Below are 18,563 nucleotides of genomic sequence, written 5' to 3' on the forward strand. Positions count from 1 at the left end.
TTTCAGCTGCCTCAAAGATTTTCTGTTGGTTTTGGTCTGGAAACTGGATAGGCCACACAAGAACCTTGATATGCTTCTTACAGAGCAACTCCTTGCTTTTCCTGGCTGTGTGCTTCAGGTCATTGTCATATTGAAAGACCCAGTCACAACCCATCTTCAATGCTCTGACTGAGGGAAAGAGGTTGTTCCCCAAAATGTCACAATACATGGCCGCGGTCATCCTCGCCTTAAAACAGTGCAGTCGTCCTGTCCCATGTGCAGAAAAACACCTCCGAAGCATGATGCTACCACCCCCATGCTTCACAATAGGGATGGCGTTCTTGGGATGGAACTCATCATTCGTCTTCCTCCAAACACAGTTAGTGGAATTATGACCAAAAAGTTCCATTTTGGTCTCATCTGACCACAAAACTCTCTTCCATGACTCTTCTGCATCACCCAAATGGTCATTGGCAAACTTAAGACGGGCCTTGACATGTGCTGGTTTTCAAACCATGATGTCTTAGTGTATTACCAACAGTCACCTTCGAAACGGTGGTGCCAGCTCTTTTCAGGTCATTGACCAAGTCCTGTCGTGTAGTCCTGGACTCCTCACCTTTTTTTAAGGATCATTGAGACCCCACAAGGTGATGTCTTGCACGGGGCTCCACTCCAATTGAGACTGACCATCATGTTTCGCTTCTTCCTTTTTCTAATGATTGCTCCAATAGTGGACCATCATTCACCAAGCTGCTTGGCAATTTCTCCCTCGCCCTTTCCAGCCGTGTGGAGTTGTGAAATTTTGTCTCTGGTGTCTTTGGACAGCTCTTTGGTCTTGGCCATGTTGCAAGTATGAGTCTTACTGATTGTATGGGGTGGACAGGTGTCTTTATGCAGGTAATGACCTCACATAGGTGCATCTGATTTAGGATAATACATGGAGTGAAGGTGGACCTTTATAGGCTGACTAACAGGTCTTTGAGGGTCAGAATTCTTGCTGATAGACAGGTGTTCAAATACTTATTTGCAGCTGTATCACACAAATAAATCGTTAAAACATCATACATTGTGATTTCTGGATTTTTCTTTTTATTTTATCTCTCTGACAGTGGACATGGACCTACGATGAAAATTTCACACCCCTCCATGATTTCCAAGTGGGAGAACTTGGAATATAGCAGGGTATTCAAATACTTATTTTCTTCACTGTAGCCGCTGACATTTTTTTAAAGGCATGTTTTTGTCTTGCAAGGTTCCACTCTACATATTTATGTCTGTAAGAAATGTTTGTTCAAATTTGAACATCTCAATATTCATCTATCCCCCTCCAGTGGTGAAGCTGGGCCCAGAGGCCTTCAAGTTCGATAGTGGCCTAGAGGCAGTGGCCGTGCGGCAGAACGAGAAATACTACATCCTGCGCCCCGAGGTCATCGAAACTTATTGGTACATGTGGAGGTTCACCCACGACCCCAAGTATCGGCAGTGGGGCTGGGAAGCAGCACAGGTACCCTTGATACATTTCAAAACTAGTGTGGTTGTGGTACTGATAGCTGTGTCCTCTAAGTAAATGTAGCAGCATCATGATCACATAAGGAGACAGTGAAATTAATTATTAAATTAAGGTAAGAGTATGTAGGACATCTTTATTCAGACAGCAAACTTCCATCTTAATAAATGCCGTGACATTTACGATAAAGTGCACGTCACACGATTGTTCCAATTAAATGTATAAAATTAGGGCACATATTTACACCTTATCACAATAGATCCCATCACATGTAAAACATCTGACCAAAGTTCTTCAATCGGAAAGATTTCAATCCGAATGACAAAAAAAGTCCCCATGTAAACCTGGCTCATGCCAAATAGATGGTAAAAATGAACTTGCAACAAATTTTAAAATAACACTGAAAAATAGGAATAATTGATTCTAAAAATATTTGATATTGACAAGCCCTAGTTAGTACGCACCAGGATTTAATAATCAAACTATTGTACTAAGCTCAAACTGTACTTTACTGGTTGGTGAAAAAGCAGCCAACTGCTTAGTATTCCAAATAAGGTTGCCAATAAATGGTCGAGTACGTATTAACGGAACTGATGGAAATGTGGCATTCCCATTGCAATTGATTCCCCAATGAAAGAGTGCTGAAAGGGGATGGATAGATCTTGGTACCCCCCTTGACTTTTGGGGATAAAAACAAACTTTCACTCTGAACCAAACAAAACTGTCGTACTTGGTTGTAAAAGGGGCCTCAGACTACATCTCATTGTACTGTCTTCAGGCTTTGTATGTAAGTATGATTTTATACATTTCCCTGACGGGCAAAAGTATTGAAAAGGGAATCTTATTGATTTGAAATATATTTGTTTCCAAAAAGAGGATTATTTATTTATAAGGCCTGCCCCGACTCACACCGAAAGACATGGCTGAAAGCAACTGAATTAGACAATCAGAAGAAAAAAAAATAGGGGAAAAAAAGAGTCAGTGTCTCCCCACCCCACTGCACATAAAGCGATAGACCATCAAACCATATCGCGGCAACGGAAAAAACACAACCTCTCATGTTCTTATCTGGAAAATGTTTTGAGGCTCCACCTACAGATCGCATTTTTTATTGAACCACAATGAACAAGGTGATATCAACAAAGAGGTAGAAGTAGGTTTTCTCGATATTTGTAATTATATTATAGAAGCACTGAGAAGAAATGGACTAAAAAAAATGTTTCAAAAGCTGTTTCATTCGTTGATTGGTCTGTCTGATTACGCTTTGCATTTTCATCCACAGATACATATAAAATAAATTATATAGTTAAGTACTAGTGCTAAACACTGCAACTTAAATGTGTATCATTTACCTTTTTGTTAAGTGTGATGGTATGGGACAAATATTTACACCCAAGTCACTTGCCATGATTTCACTGAATTATTTTCCAGTAACCTCTCCATTTCTTCGATCTGGAGCCTTTGCTTTGTAGTGATAGTCACTCCTTTTGCAACACTAGCTGTCTTTTATATTTTTTATTCTTTAGGATTGTCAAAATAGTCGACTTAGGCATACAATACTGGTTAGCAAGAGCTGTAACAAGCACGCACCCCATTTTTGTACTTCGTGATGATATTCTTCCTTAAATCCACTATAGTTCACACAATTTCCCTTTTTCCTTTGCTGTTGCTAGCATCGATGTCTTTCTTTGGTCCCATGGCAAAGAATATACTGGCATTTTCTTTTTTGTTTTTTGTTTTTTTTAATTTTGAGAAGCACTCGCAAATGTACGTGCTCACACTATGACTGCTTGACTGACTCGAAGTAAGTAGTGACTTGTCTCGGCACCGTCCCATGTGTGTTCAGCATTATTTGGCTTGACTCGGCTACGTGTTCAACATGGGTTTGGCAGGGCAAATAAGAGACATGTTTTTGGTTGTGGGAGGAAACCAGCGTGCCCAGAGAAAACCCATGCAGGCAGGGGAAGAACATGCAAATCCCACACAAGGAGGGCTGGGATTGAACGTAGGTCCTCAGAACTATGAGGCCAACGCTTTCCAGGTGCCCCACCGTGCCGCCAAGGTTTATATAGTTTTTTTTTTTTTTTTTGCTTTAACGTTTAATGACAATTAGGATATGGAAATTTGTGGAATTTGCACCTAAATTTTTAGGAAGCCTTTGGCCTTAACCTGACCGCAAAATGTAACTGAACAAAACTTTACTGCTTTTGGGAGAGGGGGATTTTAAGTGTAAGGATGGTAAAAAGTGCAATGGGGAAAAGTTAACACGGGTGTTCATAAATTAATAATAGCTGATAACTTATTAATAAGTGATCAATTTAATAAAATACTGCAGTGAACTAAACTGGACTGTATTACTTGGTGCAAACAGAATAAATAACCCAGCAGACGTGTGTCAAATGTGTTATGATATTAATCAGTTGGGTAATCACAGAACTAAGAATTTAATATAATTCTATCGTTGGTCTCAGTAAACATTTGTGTAAATTTATTTTGTACCCTTAATTATTCCTCTTGTCCCCCTTCATGCCACTGCTAAGAGATAACTTGTACCTTCCCCTACAGGCCATTGATAAATACTGCAGGGTAAGTGGAGGCTTTTCGGGTGTGAAGGACGTCTACTCATCAAATCCAGCCTATGATGATGTGCAACAGAGCTTCTTTTTGGCTGAGACACTCAAGTAAGTTCATAGAGGGCTGAGTACATGCCAGAGCAAAAGGTAGCACTGTAATGCTTAACCAAAAGGCAATTTTAATGTTTTTCACAAGCCATTTCCAGAAAAGGCACAAAACAACATGAACAGATCAAAGAAAAATAAATTAATTCATTGATTCAAATACCAATTCATGAACACGTTTTCCTGAAAAGTACAAATACAGAAATACAAATATTTGAGTTATACAGAACATCAGTGTACTTGTAGACATAGCCTTAATGATGTAGAATAAATATTGTTTGCTCAAATGTAGTTGAAAAAATGTTGGGTATTTACTGTTTTTACTTTGCTTATTTAAAGAGTGAATAAATGTGAATGGTTGTCTGTGTCTATGTGCAATTGAATGGCAACTAATTCAGGGTGTACCCCTCCTCCTTCCCAAAAACAGCTAGGATTGGCTCCAGCATTCCCACGACCTTTGGGAGGATCATGGGCTCAGATAATGTGTTTTTTAAAAGAACCTTTTTAACTTTTTACTTTTTTATTTCAGTTTTTTTAAACCTAAATACTAAGCTCCCCAGGTACCACTATCATCCATCCATCCATCCATCCATCCATTTTTTTTTTTTGCCACATCCTGCGGTAATGCTGGAACCTATCCCAGCTATCTTCCCTGAACTGGTAGCCAGCCAATCGCAGGGCACATAGAAACAAACAACCATTTGCACTCACATTCACACTTGTGGGAAATTTTGAGTCTTCAATTAACTTACCATACATATTTTGGGGATGTTGGACGAAAACAGAGTGTCCAGAAAAAACCCATGCAGGCACAAGGAGAACATGCGAGCTCCACACAGGCAGGGCCCGATAGGAACCCTGGTCCTCAGAACAGTGGTGTAAACAATCTAACCAGTTGTCCACCATGCTGTGTCCACTACCTAATGATTCAATTAAAATATACTGCACATACAAGGACCTCATTTGATGTCCTAAATGCATAAAAATAACAAGGGTCTTCACAAACACACAATATTGCTTACCTACATATATCTGCAAGCCTTGAATTAAGTGGTCTCGCGTCGCAGTTTGGGCATCAGCATTTGTATTTCGAGCATCAAAAAGCAACATTGCACATTGGGTTTACTGAAGAAACGGTTGTGAAGACAGAAGTGGGCAGTTTGGCATATGTGACACAATGCGCTTACCTTCTTTTCAGCAAGTATTGTATGATGCCATGTCGCAGGACCCAAGAGACAGAGGTGAAGGTTAGCATAGTACAAATCTGTGATCTTAACCAGTCAACTACCACTGTTACTAATATAACATTTTTGAATGCCATTTATTGTCATTTAACATACATTGTACAATGAGATAGGAGAGCCTCTCCTGTGTCAGTGCATACATAAAAGGAAGGTAAAAATGAGTAAAACTAGATGTGTAAAATGGAATAGCTAAAATGTATTGCACAATAATTTGAAATGAGCATCCCATGGGGGAAGATGTTGGTCCGACGTGGCTGGTCCAAACATATTGTGAGGGTCTGCTGGGAACGGCTTGCATATTGCCCTGTCAGGAGGAATTTCAATTTCCATTTCCATTTCTGAAAGAACTTTGATCATGTTCCCTCCATTGCTGAGGAGGCCGACCGGATCTGTGGCTGTAAGGTGGTCGGTGCCTGTCATGATGGCAACCCCCCTCGCCCCGAACACGTTGGCGGACACCAACAGTGAGGGTTGCTGTCAAGCTGAAGTAGGAGTCCTATCGGGCATTTTTCTGAGTCTGTAGGACTCCCAAGGCAGCTGATAGATACCGGCTGGGTAAGCGAAATGGAACTTTGGTGGTCATTAAGGCAAAAACCCGGACGTGGGAGGAATTCGGTGAGGCAATGGAGAACGACTTCAAGACAACTTTGAGGAAATTCTGGTTCACTGTCCGGCATCTCAGGCGGGGGAAGGAGTGCACCGTCAACACTCTTTATAGTGGGGATGGGGCACTGGTGACCGCAACTCGTGATGTTATGAGTCGGTGGGGAGAATTTCTTCAAAGACCTCCTCAATTCTCTCGTGGGTTCTTCTATCTCTGGGTTGAGGTCACCGAGGTGGTTAAAAAGCTCCTTGGTGGCAGGGCCACAGGCCCTCAGCATCCTTGGTAAGGTCAATTCCTCTGGGGAGTTCTTCGGGAGTGTGGGGTACGAAACCCCCTGATACCGGCTGTTTGGTTTCTGTACAACCGGTGTCAGAGTTTGGTCCACATTGCTGGGAACAAGTCTGACTCGTTTCCGGTGAGAGTTGGACTGGCTCCCCTTTGTCAGCGATTTTGTTCATAACTTTTATGAACAGAATCTCTACGCACAGTCGAGGCATAGAGTAGAGTGTATGTCCCTTGGCTGACCTGGGAACGCCTCAGGATTCCTCCAGAAGAGCTGGAAGAAATGGCTGGGGAAAGGAAAGTCTGGGTATCCCTGCTAGAGCTGCTTCCTCCGCAACCTGAACCGGCGAAGCAATTGTAAATTGGATGGATGGATGGATGGATGGATGGATGGATGGAGGGATTAGCGTTCAGTCATGTGAATTGTGTGGCAAGAGGAAAAATGAGAGTTCATGCTGGTAATGGCTCTTAGAAAAAAAATGTTCCTCAGTCTGTTGGTCCTTGTTTTTGCACATCTGTACTGCCTTCCAGATGGCAGGAGCTCAAACAGATGCGAACTGGGATGTGTACTGTCCTTAATAATATTCAGAGCTCTGCTGAGGCACCGAGATGAGTAAATATCTGCCACGGAGGGGAGAAGGCAACCAACGATCTTCTGTGCAACTTTAATTGTCCTCAAAAGCCTTGCACTGTCTGCCTCATTGCATCTTGCATACCAGATGGAGACACAGTATGTCAGCAGGCTCTCAATACATGAGTTGCAGAAAGCCAGTTGCAACTTTGTTTCCAGGTTGTTTTTCCCAAGGACTCTCAGTGGAGACACTGTTGAAACTTATTGATGACCGCTCAGATGTTGTATGTCCTGGAGAGGTCCTCAGAGATCAGGACTCCCAGGAACCTAAATGTGCAGAGTCTTTCCACACATTCGACGTTGATTAATAGCGGAGCCAGTTGAGTTCTGTTCTTCCTGATTTTTCACAATGATCTCCTTGGTGTTTTGTAGCGTTGAGTGCCAGATTGGTGTCTGAAGACCCGGTTGTGAGCTTCTGGACCTCTTCTCTGTAGGCTGCCTTGTCACCTACCGAGATCAGCCCGACTACTGTTGTGTTGTCAGCAAACTGTACAATGATGTTATAATTGTAGACTGGGCTGCAGTGGAAGGTGTATAGATAGTATTGGAGTTGGCTCAGCATGTCGCCCTGTAGTGAGCCGGTTCAAAGTGTGCAGTTGGAGGAAAGTTGGGAGCAGAATCTTACAGTCTGCAGTGTCTTGGTCAAAAGGTCCTAGATTCAGGGCCATGTGATAGGAGGGAGGCCCAGGATGTCTCGTTTAGTCATCAGAATTCCTGGTGGGATTGTGTTCAAGGTTAAGCTGTAAACCACAAAGAGTATCCTAGAGCAGCTCTGCGGTTGTTCCAGGTGGCTCAACACAGTGTGCACCGCTATGGTGATTAAATCCTCTGTTGATCTGGTCGTCCAGTATGTAAACAGGTGTGTGTGTGTGTGTGTGTGTGTGTGTGTGTGTGTGTGTGTGTGTGTGTGTGTGTGTGTGTGTGTGTGGTGTGTGAGTGTGTGTGTGTGTGTGTGTGTGTGAGTGTGAGTGAGTGAGGGGGGGGGTTAGTCTTAAAGGTGCTTGAGAACCAGCTTCTCAAAGCACATCATGATGACAGGTGTGAGGGCTAGAGGGTGGTAGTCATTGAGGCTAGTAAAGGGAATTTTTTTGTTTGGGGGATGGGAATGATTGTTGAGGATTTAGAATAGGTCGTGATGACTGCTTGGGCCCGTGAGTGGATGAAGACATGGGACAGCTGGTGGGCACATGCTCTGAGAACCTTGTGTGGCACTCCTTTGTGCCAGCAGCCTTCCTGGGGTTCATGGCAAGGAGCACAGGCCTCACATCGTGTTTTTACAGTGAGTGGGGAGTTATTGGTGCCTGTTGAGGTTGGGGGAGCACTGTAGTTGCTGAGTGTTGCTGGGATGACTCAACGTGAGCAAAGAAACTGTTAAGCTTCTTTGCCAGTTTCATTAGTTTTACATCCGGGAAGGTAGCTCATTGTTCCTTCGTGTTAGCCAAAATGCCGGCTCATTGCATTGCTGGACATTGCTTGAACACTCGGGAGAATGGATTTAGCCTTCATAAGTTTGCAAGAGACCCGGTTCGTTGTGAAAAATGGATTGCATGGATGCAGAGGACGAGAGCTTCGTTTGTTCCAAGTAATAGGTAGGCAGTAATGCGCACCAGCTTGACGGTGTTCAACAAGTACTGTGGCGGCTTTGAACATACCCCTAAAATCAGCATGGCTTGGCTCCACCTCCTCCTTATATGCCACCACTGCTCAGAAAATCAGCCACACCGGCGGGCTGCGATGAGTTGCAATGGCTTATCTCCGCCACGCAAGTGGATCGGACGGGGATGAAGCTACGTTCCTAGCAAAGATCTCTGCCTACCCCTCTGCCAGCCAGCGCTGTCAACATAACAAACGTGTCGTGAACGTATTGTTTCCTTAACATAGTCAACAAATCAGAGGAAAGTGGGTGGTGTTAACAAAATACAGTGAAGAAAATAAGTATTTCAACACCGTGCCCTATTACAAGTTCTCCCACTTAGAAATCATGGAGGGGTCTGAAATTTTCATCGTAGGTGCATGTCCACTGGGAGAGAGATAATCTAAAAAGAAAAATCCAGAAATCACAATGTATGATATTTTAAATATTTGTGTGATGCAGCTGCAAATAAGTATTTGAACACTTGACAAAACCAATGTTAATATTTGGTACAGTAGCCTTTGTTTGCAATTACGGAGGTCAAACGTTTCCTGTACTTGTTCACACACTGCAGGAGGGATTCCGCCACACATATCTTCTCTAGATCAGACAGGTTTCTGGGCTGTTGCTGAGAAACACGGAGTTTCAGCTCCATCCAAAGATTTTCTCTTGGCTTTAGGTCTGGAGACTGGCTAGACCATGCCAGAACCTTGATATGCTTCTTACGGAGCCACTCCTTGGTTTTCCTGGCTGTGTGCTTCGGGTCATTGTCATGTTGAAAGACCCAGCCACGACCCATTGTCAATGCTCTGACTGAGGGAAAGAGGTTGTTCCCCACAATCTCACAATACATGGCCGCGGTCATCCTCTCCTTAATACATGGCAGTCGTCCTGTCCCATATGCAGAAAAACACCGCCAAAGCATGATGCTACCACCCCCATGCTTCACAGTAGGGATGGTGTTCTTAGGATGGAACTCATCATTCTTCTTCCTCCAAACATGGTTAGTGGAATTATGACCAAAAAGTTCCATTTTGGTCTCATCTGATCACAAAACTGTCTCCCATGACATGTGCTGGTTTAAGCAGGGGAATCTTCAGTGCTATGCATGATTTCAAATCATGACGTCTTAGTGTATTACCAACAGCCGATTCCTCCCCTTTCTAAGGATCATTGAAACCCCACGAGGTGATATCTTTCAAGGGGCTCCACTCCGATTGAGATAGACCGTCATGTTTAGCGTCTTCCATTTTCTAATGATTACTCCAACAAAGGACCTTTTTTCACCAGGCTGCTTGGTAATTTCTCTGTAGCCCTTTCCAGCTGTGTGGAGTTGTACAATTTCGTCTCTGGTGGCTTTGGGCAGCTGTTTCAATGTACAGCTGGTTTCATTGTCTTGGGCATGTTACAAGTTTGAGTCTTACTGATTGTATGGGGTGGACAGGTGTCTTTATGCAGCTAATGACCTCACATAGGTGCATCTGATTCGGGATAATACATGGAGTGGAGGTGGACTTTTAAAGGTGGACTAACAGGTCTTTGAGGGTAAGAATTCTCGCTGATAGGTGTTCAAATACTTATTTGCAGCTGTATCACACAAATTAATCATTAAAAAAAATTATACATTGTGATTTCTGAATTTTTCTTTTTAGATTATCTCTCTTACAGTGGACATGCACATACAATGAAAATTTCAGACTCCTCCATGATTTCTAAGTGGGCAAATTTGCAATATAGCAGGGTGTTCAAATATTTCTTTTCTTAACTCTATGGACAAAGTGGTTAAAAACGAACATAAGAAACTGTCAGAGTTGCCTTTTCTGGACACTCTCATGACAAAACCAAATAGTTTTAGAAATGACACATAGTCTGTCAAAGTCACACTATGGAGGTTTAAAGAGCCAAAATACAAACCTTTGCTGGTCGTTCTGGTGGGACTTGGAGAGCCAAGTATTTTTACGTGTTTTTTTTTTTTGTGTAAATTTCTGGTCTAAATTGTGCACACTTGTCATTCGGTCAACATTATCATGTTTTCCACATAATAGATCTACATTTCCACATCTGACACTGAGTGTAAACAACATGTTGATTAAGAACTTGCCTACACTGTAACTCTGTGGAGGGAAAATAAGATTCTTCTGCTTACATACTGTATGTAAATTGCAATTGTCCCTCACTGCCTCCTGAGCGCCATCATACGGTAGCTTACATACGAGGGCTGTATGAAAAGTTTTAAGCATCAGAAAAACTAAATGGGATGATGGATTTTGATCATTTATTTTTCAACATCGTTCCCCTCAAGGGCACTTGCTCCAATGGTGCTGACACACTTTTATCCCGGTGTAGAGCAATCGTTTTGTTTGGAACTCAAGAAACCCCACAACTGCAGCCATGACAGCATCATCACTGGGAAAATGGTGTTTCTGTTCAGGTATCAAAAGATGAGGGACTCACCTTCCAGAAACCTTTGAGAATCCCAGTTCTTTGGTCAAAATTTTGTCTGCTCGCTCAGTGAATATCCCAAGGCTATCTGACGACATGATATTCACCGATCTTGCATGATCATCTGCAGAGCAAGGTCAAGGTTATCCTTGGTTGTTGCTGTTGGGGGTCGTCCTGACCTTGGGTCATGTTCCGCACTGTCTTTTCTTATTCAAAAATCTGCAAAAAATATGTAAGAAGCATGGCTGAATCTTAAAATTTGGTAGAAATCCTTACAAAAGGTTTAACTTTAAAAAAAATTATAGGTTTGACCATGCATCAACATTTTTTATACACAATACTGAAACTTTTTATACACCGCTCATATATGCATGCTAACAATGTAACCAGTGTGTTCAAGTGCACTTCATAAGACTAATCACACGACAACATTTGCAGATTTTGCATCCTGAAGTATAATGCACACCCCCCTTCTACTCGATGATGGCATAGCATTTTATTAATACTGTTGATAACACATAAAACAGTCTTAAATAAATATTTAACACTGTTTGACTTAAACATTTTTTGGGATTAAATATTTCTGCATAAAATGTTTGTGCATAGTGCTGTTTATCCTCTACATTACACATCCTTGGCCAAGACTTGAAAAGCAACATCTGGCTCATCTCCAATCTGAAAAATATCCATCGTAGCTACCTTTGGGGACTTGGTCAAGTTCTGGTGCCTCCTGAATTCGTGAACTGTGATCCTATTTTGCTCCCACAGCATCTCATCCTCTGTGCCATCCATGGTGTTTGTGGGGACACATTTTTTGAATCACAAGAGTTTCCTCTCACCCACCTGAATGGCGTCAGGTGGCTATCAAAACAACATGAGCTCAAACTACGTCAAAACGAGGGTCATGGGCACATTTACATGTACGCTCTCCCGTTTTTTTTTTTTTTTTTATGTGCTCGTGACGCTCGTATTACATAGGTTGAGCTCACGTTGTCTTTATACCCACCTGAAGCCATTGAAGCGAGCTATCGTTGTTTTGGACTGCGGCGGTACTTCCTGGTTGGCGGCGTCATCGGCACGAGCTACACAACTTGCCATTGTAGTCGACATTTTCTGTCTTGGTTTAAATTAAAACAAACTCACGGGCAGTCTTTATTTATCTTTGGTGATGTACCAACAAACATGCTACGCTAATGATCATAAAATGCAAGCTCCCCGAGGAGGTCATAGAGTTCAGGTTGGGGGCGCTCATTACCGTAATAAATCTAAATGTGTAACATAAGACTTTGAATATCATATCGAAATGTATATCTATTCCTTTTTTTTTTTACCACTCTATGTACCTGTATGCAACTATACAATGTGATTGTATTTTTTATTTTAATCCATACCTAAATATAATGCTGTCCATTGAAATTTTGAAAATATTTTTAGAAAAATTTGCGCATTATTTTCGAGAAATTACAGCATTCATATTGAGATCTTGCAAGGATTTTGTTGTTACCAAACCCCCTTTTACAGTCACTTGAATAATACAAGAACAAAGTATTATCTTTCATCTTTCCATCAATTTATTTAATACTATAATCAAGCCATGCAATGTTTTTGTTTCTGAGTCATAACGGTCCGCTGAGTGAAACCGTGCCTACAATGTGGCCCGTCACAAAAATGAGTTTTGACAACCGTTCTAGAGAAACCTCCAAAAGACCCGTTGAGACCCGCATTTATTAAAAATTTAAAAAAGTAATCAAAATGTTGGAAAATTTTTCTAGTTATATCATGTTGAGTTACACTATCACATTTTCAGTGGTAATTTGTTATTGCAAGCAACCATATTTCCAATGCCATTTTCGCAACAATGCTCCTCAGCGACAGGTTCAGCTTGATTAATTTTAGAGTTTAGAATTTTTTTTTTTTTTTTAAACAGACTAAACCTTTGGGGGAATAGAGTACATGGCAGTGCAGTCAAATATGCAACAAGGCTTTGTCATCGTCCATTGTTGCTGGCAACTATAGTATATCATATCACTTCTACATTGACACATATTGTGTTTTTGTTCATTTCCATCAGGTATCTGTACCTGCTGTTCTCCAGCGACGACCTGATGCCATTGGAAAGTTGGGTCTTCAACACTGAGGCCCACCCACTTCCTGTGCTCCACTTGGGTAACGTCACCCTGCCGGGCAGCGAGCCAGCTGAGCAGTGAAGGGTGCTGCCCGCCTGCCCCCCTGCCCAACACTCCCATCAACAAACACTGGACTGATTGTTATCAGGTTCTTCAGATGTGGACCGTATCGGAGCATCTGAGAATTCCCTCAGAATGCTGGTGCTCCAGAGTGGACCTTTTTTTTTTTTTTTTTTTTTTTTTTTTTTTTTTTTTTAATGGGGCAATTTTTGGCAGTTGTGTGACCAAACTCTTTATCTTTCTTTGTTTAATAGGGACACACCATTTGAATCGAAACTCTTACTTTCATGCCGCAATCTTTTTGGACATGTGCGGATCCTTCAGAGCGGACAACTGACTTGCGTCGTCATCAGTCCATCTTAAAATATCACCCTGCCAAATGGATGCTGCTTTTTGATTCCTCCTTCTCAGTTTTTGTTCCATTGTGAGCTCGTGCCCTCTTTTCCCATATTGTGTGCTTCATTTGTAGTATCCACGGACAACACAAACCCAATGAAGAGCGTATTCAGTCGCACAATTATCTGACTCATTGGCCGCTGCCTTCATTCATCACATACTATACATTCTATACTCCCATCACCTCCTGCCTTTTTCATTCAGTAGTTTTTGGCTATCATCAGCATTCTGAAATGAAGTAAATCTAATTTTATCCCACAGTCTTCATTTCCTGGATTTTGTGGTAAATTGTTCAAGTTGTCTTGTTCAAGGGTCTTTAACCATCATTCTTGACTTTTTTTCTATGAAGTAATTCTGAAGACTAAGTTTCTAAGAAGACTTGTTTCAGTGAATCAAAACATTTGGCGACAAAAGCTGACAATGGAATAAAATTTCACAATTGTCTAATCTGCACAGTCAGTGACAGCTGAAACCAAATTTGACCGCATTGATAATGTATGGATCATAATAGCAAAACATTTTCCTGATTGCATGAAGTCTTTGAGGTAAACTTATTCAAATGTTGCGCCGATTTATTGAGTAACTAACGACAATCACAATGTCATGATTTTTCACTTTTCTCAAATTGTCAAAAGATATTTTGTTTAGTAAGGTGTTTTGGCAAAAACTTTCTTGAAGCTGAATTTGGAAACTATTCAGGAAAAAACACGACTGTGGATTTGTTTAGTTCAAATGTTTATCAGTCAAACTCGGTGATGGTTGTCTACAGATGAGTCTTGAATTGCACGTGACCACGACTTCAGTTTTTGTGAGTTACATTGTTTTATTAAGTAAGCCTTTTTGTCTAACTTGACACATTTGTGCCATTACTGTGCTTTTTTACTTTCAGACGTGATTTTTTTTCTGCTTGAAAAGTTTAAAACTATGAAGTGAAACAGACGCCAGACTGAAACGATGAAATTATTACTATTTAAATAAAAACGAACTCTTCTGAATGTGAGTTTTTAATGCAGACTGAATCGAGCCGTCTTGTGACTAATAAAATGAAATAAAGTACACGTTGTTTTTCCACATATCCCCAGATGTTCTGCGTTTTTTTGTTATCCAAAAAAAAAAACTTCCATAGTTTTTCAGATTAAAGGAAGACATTTTGGAGGGAAATGTGTTTTCCATTGAACTGACGCCATGAATTATTGGGATCTATGTGTGGAAAATCTAAAATTGAGGGGGTTTTCTTTAATTTTTTTCAGATTGGGAAAAAAAATCTACTTTCTTAATTTTTGGAAAGTGCATTAATTTTGGACTGATGTAATACATACACGATGACGTTACATTTTCCTCAACATCACTTTTCTTGTTCATCATCACTTTCAGAATTCCGTCAGCCATGTGGCCACCACAAGCCAGCCAAGAGTAACTCTGTTCTCTATTTGTATTTTCACTTCACTGCAAAAAGATGTGTAAATATGTTTGAAAATCAGACACTAATTCAATAAAGGTGTTGCTACAAGTGATTATCAATGTTGGTTTTAGTGAATCTGGGATGTTTGCATTTAAATGCAAAAGAGAAATTCTTTCAGATCAATTTGGTTTCATTCCATTTTACAACCTGACTAGTGCCTGATTCTTACATTGACAGATTAAAATTCTGATAACCGATTTTAAAACCCTGTATAACAAGAAGAGCCAATACACTGATCATTTTGCAACACTTAAAAATGGCAATTCTCAAGCAATAAGGAGACCTGGGTACTCTGTTAGTTTGAACTTTTGAATAACCACTCTGTCAAGAACAAAGAATTCAAAGTATCTTCATAATAAAAATTCAGGCTAATTTTAGCTCCTCTTCCTTTACCTCCTACTTTCCTGTCACCCAGAACTTTTTTTTGGCATTTTGGTGTCACAGAAAGAGCCCCAAAATACAGAGATTCCACACATAGTGTAGGTTTGGCTCCAACAACAAAAATGCAAATTGATCAAGGCTTCAAAGTAGTACAGAATGTACACATAATGTGTTAATTTAATTGTGATAAACATCATACAACACAAATACTATGTGCTCATGAAAAAAATGAATCAGCATATTATAGAGGTAATGGGATAGTAAAAAAAAAATGGAAGTCAGTTCTGTAGTGTTTTTTTTTTTTTTTTTTTTCCATTTGAAATCAATTTCAATGTGTATGCTTCAGAGTTAACAATATGGTTCTCTTAAGGGGCTTTCCCACTGCAGGAACCCTTGTAGAAACTCACCTCGGTAGCCCGGTAGCGAAAGCAGTGTTCAAAATAATAGCAGTCCAATGTGACTAACCAGATAAATGCACATTTTCAGTACATTAATATAAAAGGTTGATTGGAGAGGGGAACCCTGATAAAGAGGTGCCATAATTATAGGCTGTTCAGATAAAATCATCTCTAGTGCCTTAAAATGGAAATCAAAACCAGTGATATCTGGCAGAAAATGGAAGACAAGGATCAAAATTGATCACAGAATAACCAAAATGACAAAGGCTCAGCCAATGATCAGATCCAGGATGGTCAAAGACATTCTGGAGTTACTGGAGCAATATGGACAGTAATCTCTTTGTCCAATGTTGGACTTGATGAACACGATAGAGGAAGGCAGGTCATAGCTTCTGGGTTTTTCGGCCGAACCTGTCTGCACGGGGAACATGGATTTGGCGGAAAAGAGGAAGGAAAAACAGAAGCACATAAACTCTGCAGGCAGGATGGCCGGAGACCGAGTGGCCCTGCTTGCAAAACGTTCGGAGCAGACGTGGTGCCTACTTACATCCCCACGGAATTTGCTCAGGTGCCCAAAAAGGGGGTGCTTGGAGAGGGGAAGCCTCCGATGTGTTCTTGTCACCTCGTGGTGAGCTGGGGCGTCCTGGCTGGCCCAGTCTTCAGCAAGTTGGTTGGATGCGATGAGTTGAGCGAGGTGAGAGTGTACAGTAGGTGAGGCCTTTTCATCGCCAGGCAGAAAGGGAGCGGGGTTTCCCCCCCCTCTCCCCATTCCTTTTCTACCACCATTGGGATCAAAAAGGGGAGGTGGAGTGCCTCTGAATGTCACATCTCCATTTCAGGATTGTTCTGCATTCAAACCTAGTGGAATAAAATATTATTGGATTCAAGATAACAAAACCATTGTCCCGCCTTGCATTGTCATGCGGCCTTCCTCTTTAATCCCCGTAATGACTGTTTCGATTGTTTTTGTTGAAAACAACAATGTGGCATCTGTGAGGTGTGGGGTAAAACATTTAATCCGTTTGTTGACAAACGAATACGATATCAGACATGCACATTTTCAAGATTACTACTCGCGTTCATGTTGAAGACTATTTTACTTTTATTGCACTTTCATTATTTGCTTAAATATGACCTTATACATTTAATCAACGGCTAAAGTGTTGCCCATTTTCTAATCAGACAAGGATGTGTTATGGAGCCGGTGGTTGTCCTTGATCTTTGTATGCAGAAAACCGTCTGGCGCCATACTCCTCTCCCAGGCGTTGCCGTGGAGATGAACAACACCAGATAAGGAGCGGAAAGTTACCATCCCGCCCCAGGATCTGACTTCGGGGGGGGCAGCCACTTCTACCATGGACCCATACATATAAAAACCTCGTGTTACTGGGCAGCTTTTGTCTTGTTCTTTGGCTATCCTGCCAGAAGACACACGTCTCGTGTGCGGCAGATACCTAGATGAGACCCGGACGTCTGTACTGCACATTCCTTTGTAATAAATCCATTTGCTGTTAACTTTTTCTAATCATTGGTCACATCTTCCTCGACTCGTAAACACGCGTAGGGTCCAAACTCGCAAATCCCTACAATGTGAAGTTGTCAAATCAGTGACATTCTAATGAAGGTTGTTAGTTAATTGGCGGTTGTCGCGAGTACTCCGTCCATTGTTCCAGACCACATTGGCCTGCTGTCACAGCCGACAGCAGGAAGGAGCAGTCTTTGTTGATGAGCCACTTCAGGCTGGCTGGTGGTGGAAATTATTTTTCCTGTTCAATAGTGATGCGGCCTGGTCTGGAGTTTTAGGTCACTGTGCCATCAGGTGAGCGTCTGTTCATTACACTAGTACGGTATTTGCAGTACAAACATGGCTGCAGACATTAAAGTAACACAGCAAAAAAGAAGCGAATACATCCATCCATTTTCTGAGCCGCTTATCCTCACGTGGGTCCCAGGACTGCCAGAGTCAATCCCCCCTGTCATTCGGCAGGAGGCGGGGTACACCAGTCGCAGGGCACATGGAGTCAACCGTCGCACTCAAAATCACACCTAGGTGACATTAAGAGTCTCAAATTAATGTATGTTTTTGGGATGTGGGAGGAAACCAGAGTGCCCAGAGAAAATCCACACAGACACAGGAAGAACATGCAAACTCTACACAGGAGGCACCAGGATTTGAATCCTGGTCCTCAGAACTGTGAGGGCATAGCTATACAGCTGTATCACCATGGTACTCAAGCTAATATATCCATCCATTTTCTTAGCCGCTTATCCTCACAAGGGTCGCGGGAGTGCTGGAGCCTATCCCAGCTGTCATTGGGCAGGGGGCGGGGACCACCCTGAACAGGTTCCCAGCCAATCTCAATCTCAGGGCACATAGAGAAAAACAGTCGCACTCACAATCACGCCTTGGGGCAGTTTAAAGTGTCCTTAAGGTTGCATGTTTTTGGGATGTGGGACGAAACAAGAATGCCTGGAGAAAACCCACACAGGTGGGTCCAGGATTGAACCCACGACCTCAGAGCTGTGAGGCCAATGCTTTCCAGCTGAGCCACCTTTGGAGACTGTGAGTGCCACTGTCTACGTCTGTTTCCATGTGCCCTGCGGTTGGCTGGCAACCAGTTCAGGGTGTACTCTGCCTCCTGCCCGATGATAGCTGGGATTGGCATTCCCGCGACCCTCGTGAGGATAATTGGAAAATGGATGGATGGATGGTTAAAGAGGACATTAACTTGAAAGCTTG

General features: G+C 41.9%; 1 protein-coding gene across 4 annotated transcripts in view; it reads left to right on the forward strand.

Moving 5' to 3' along the window:
* Positions 1–14,657, forward strand: part of man1a2 (mannosidase, alpha, class 1A, member 2) — a 153,679-nt gene extending 139,022 nt beyond the window's left edge. For all 4 annotated transcript variants that reach the window (XM_061842304.1, XM_061842307.1, XM_061842308.1 and 1 more), the window contains 3 exons: positions 1,311–1,483; positions 4,052–4,167; positions 13,072–14,657. In XM_061842304.1, the coding sequence (XP_061698288.1) occupies positions 1,311–1,483; positions 4,052–4,167; positions 13,072–13,207 (425 nt within the window). In that variant the 3' untranslated portion in view covers positions 13,208–14,657. The remainder of the gene's footprint in view (positions 1–1,310; positions 1,484–4,051; positions 4,168–13,071) is intronic.
* The last annotated feature ends 3,906 nt before the right edge of the window (positions 14,658–18,563 follow it).

The sequence above is a fragment of the Syngnathoides biaculeatus genome, chromosome 14 (assembly GCF_019802595.1).
Source record: "Syngnathoides biaculeatus isolate LvHL_M chromosome 14, ASM1980259v1, whole genome shotgun sequence".
Classification (NCBI taxonomy): Eukaryota; Metazoa; Chordata; class Actinopteri; order Syngnathiformes; family Syngnathidae; genus Syngnathoides; species Syngnathoides biaculeatus.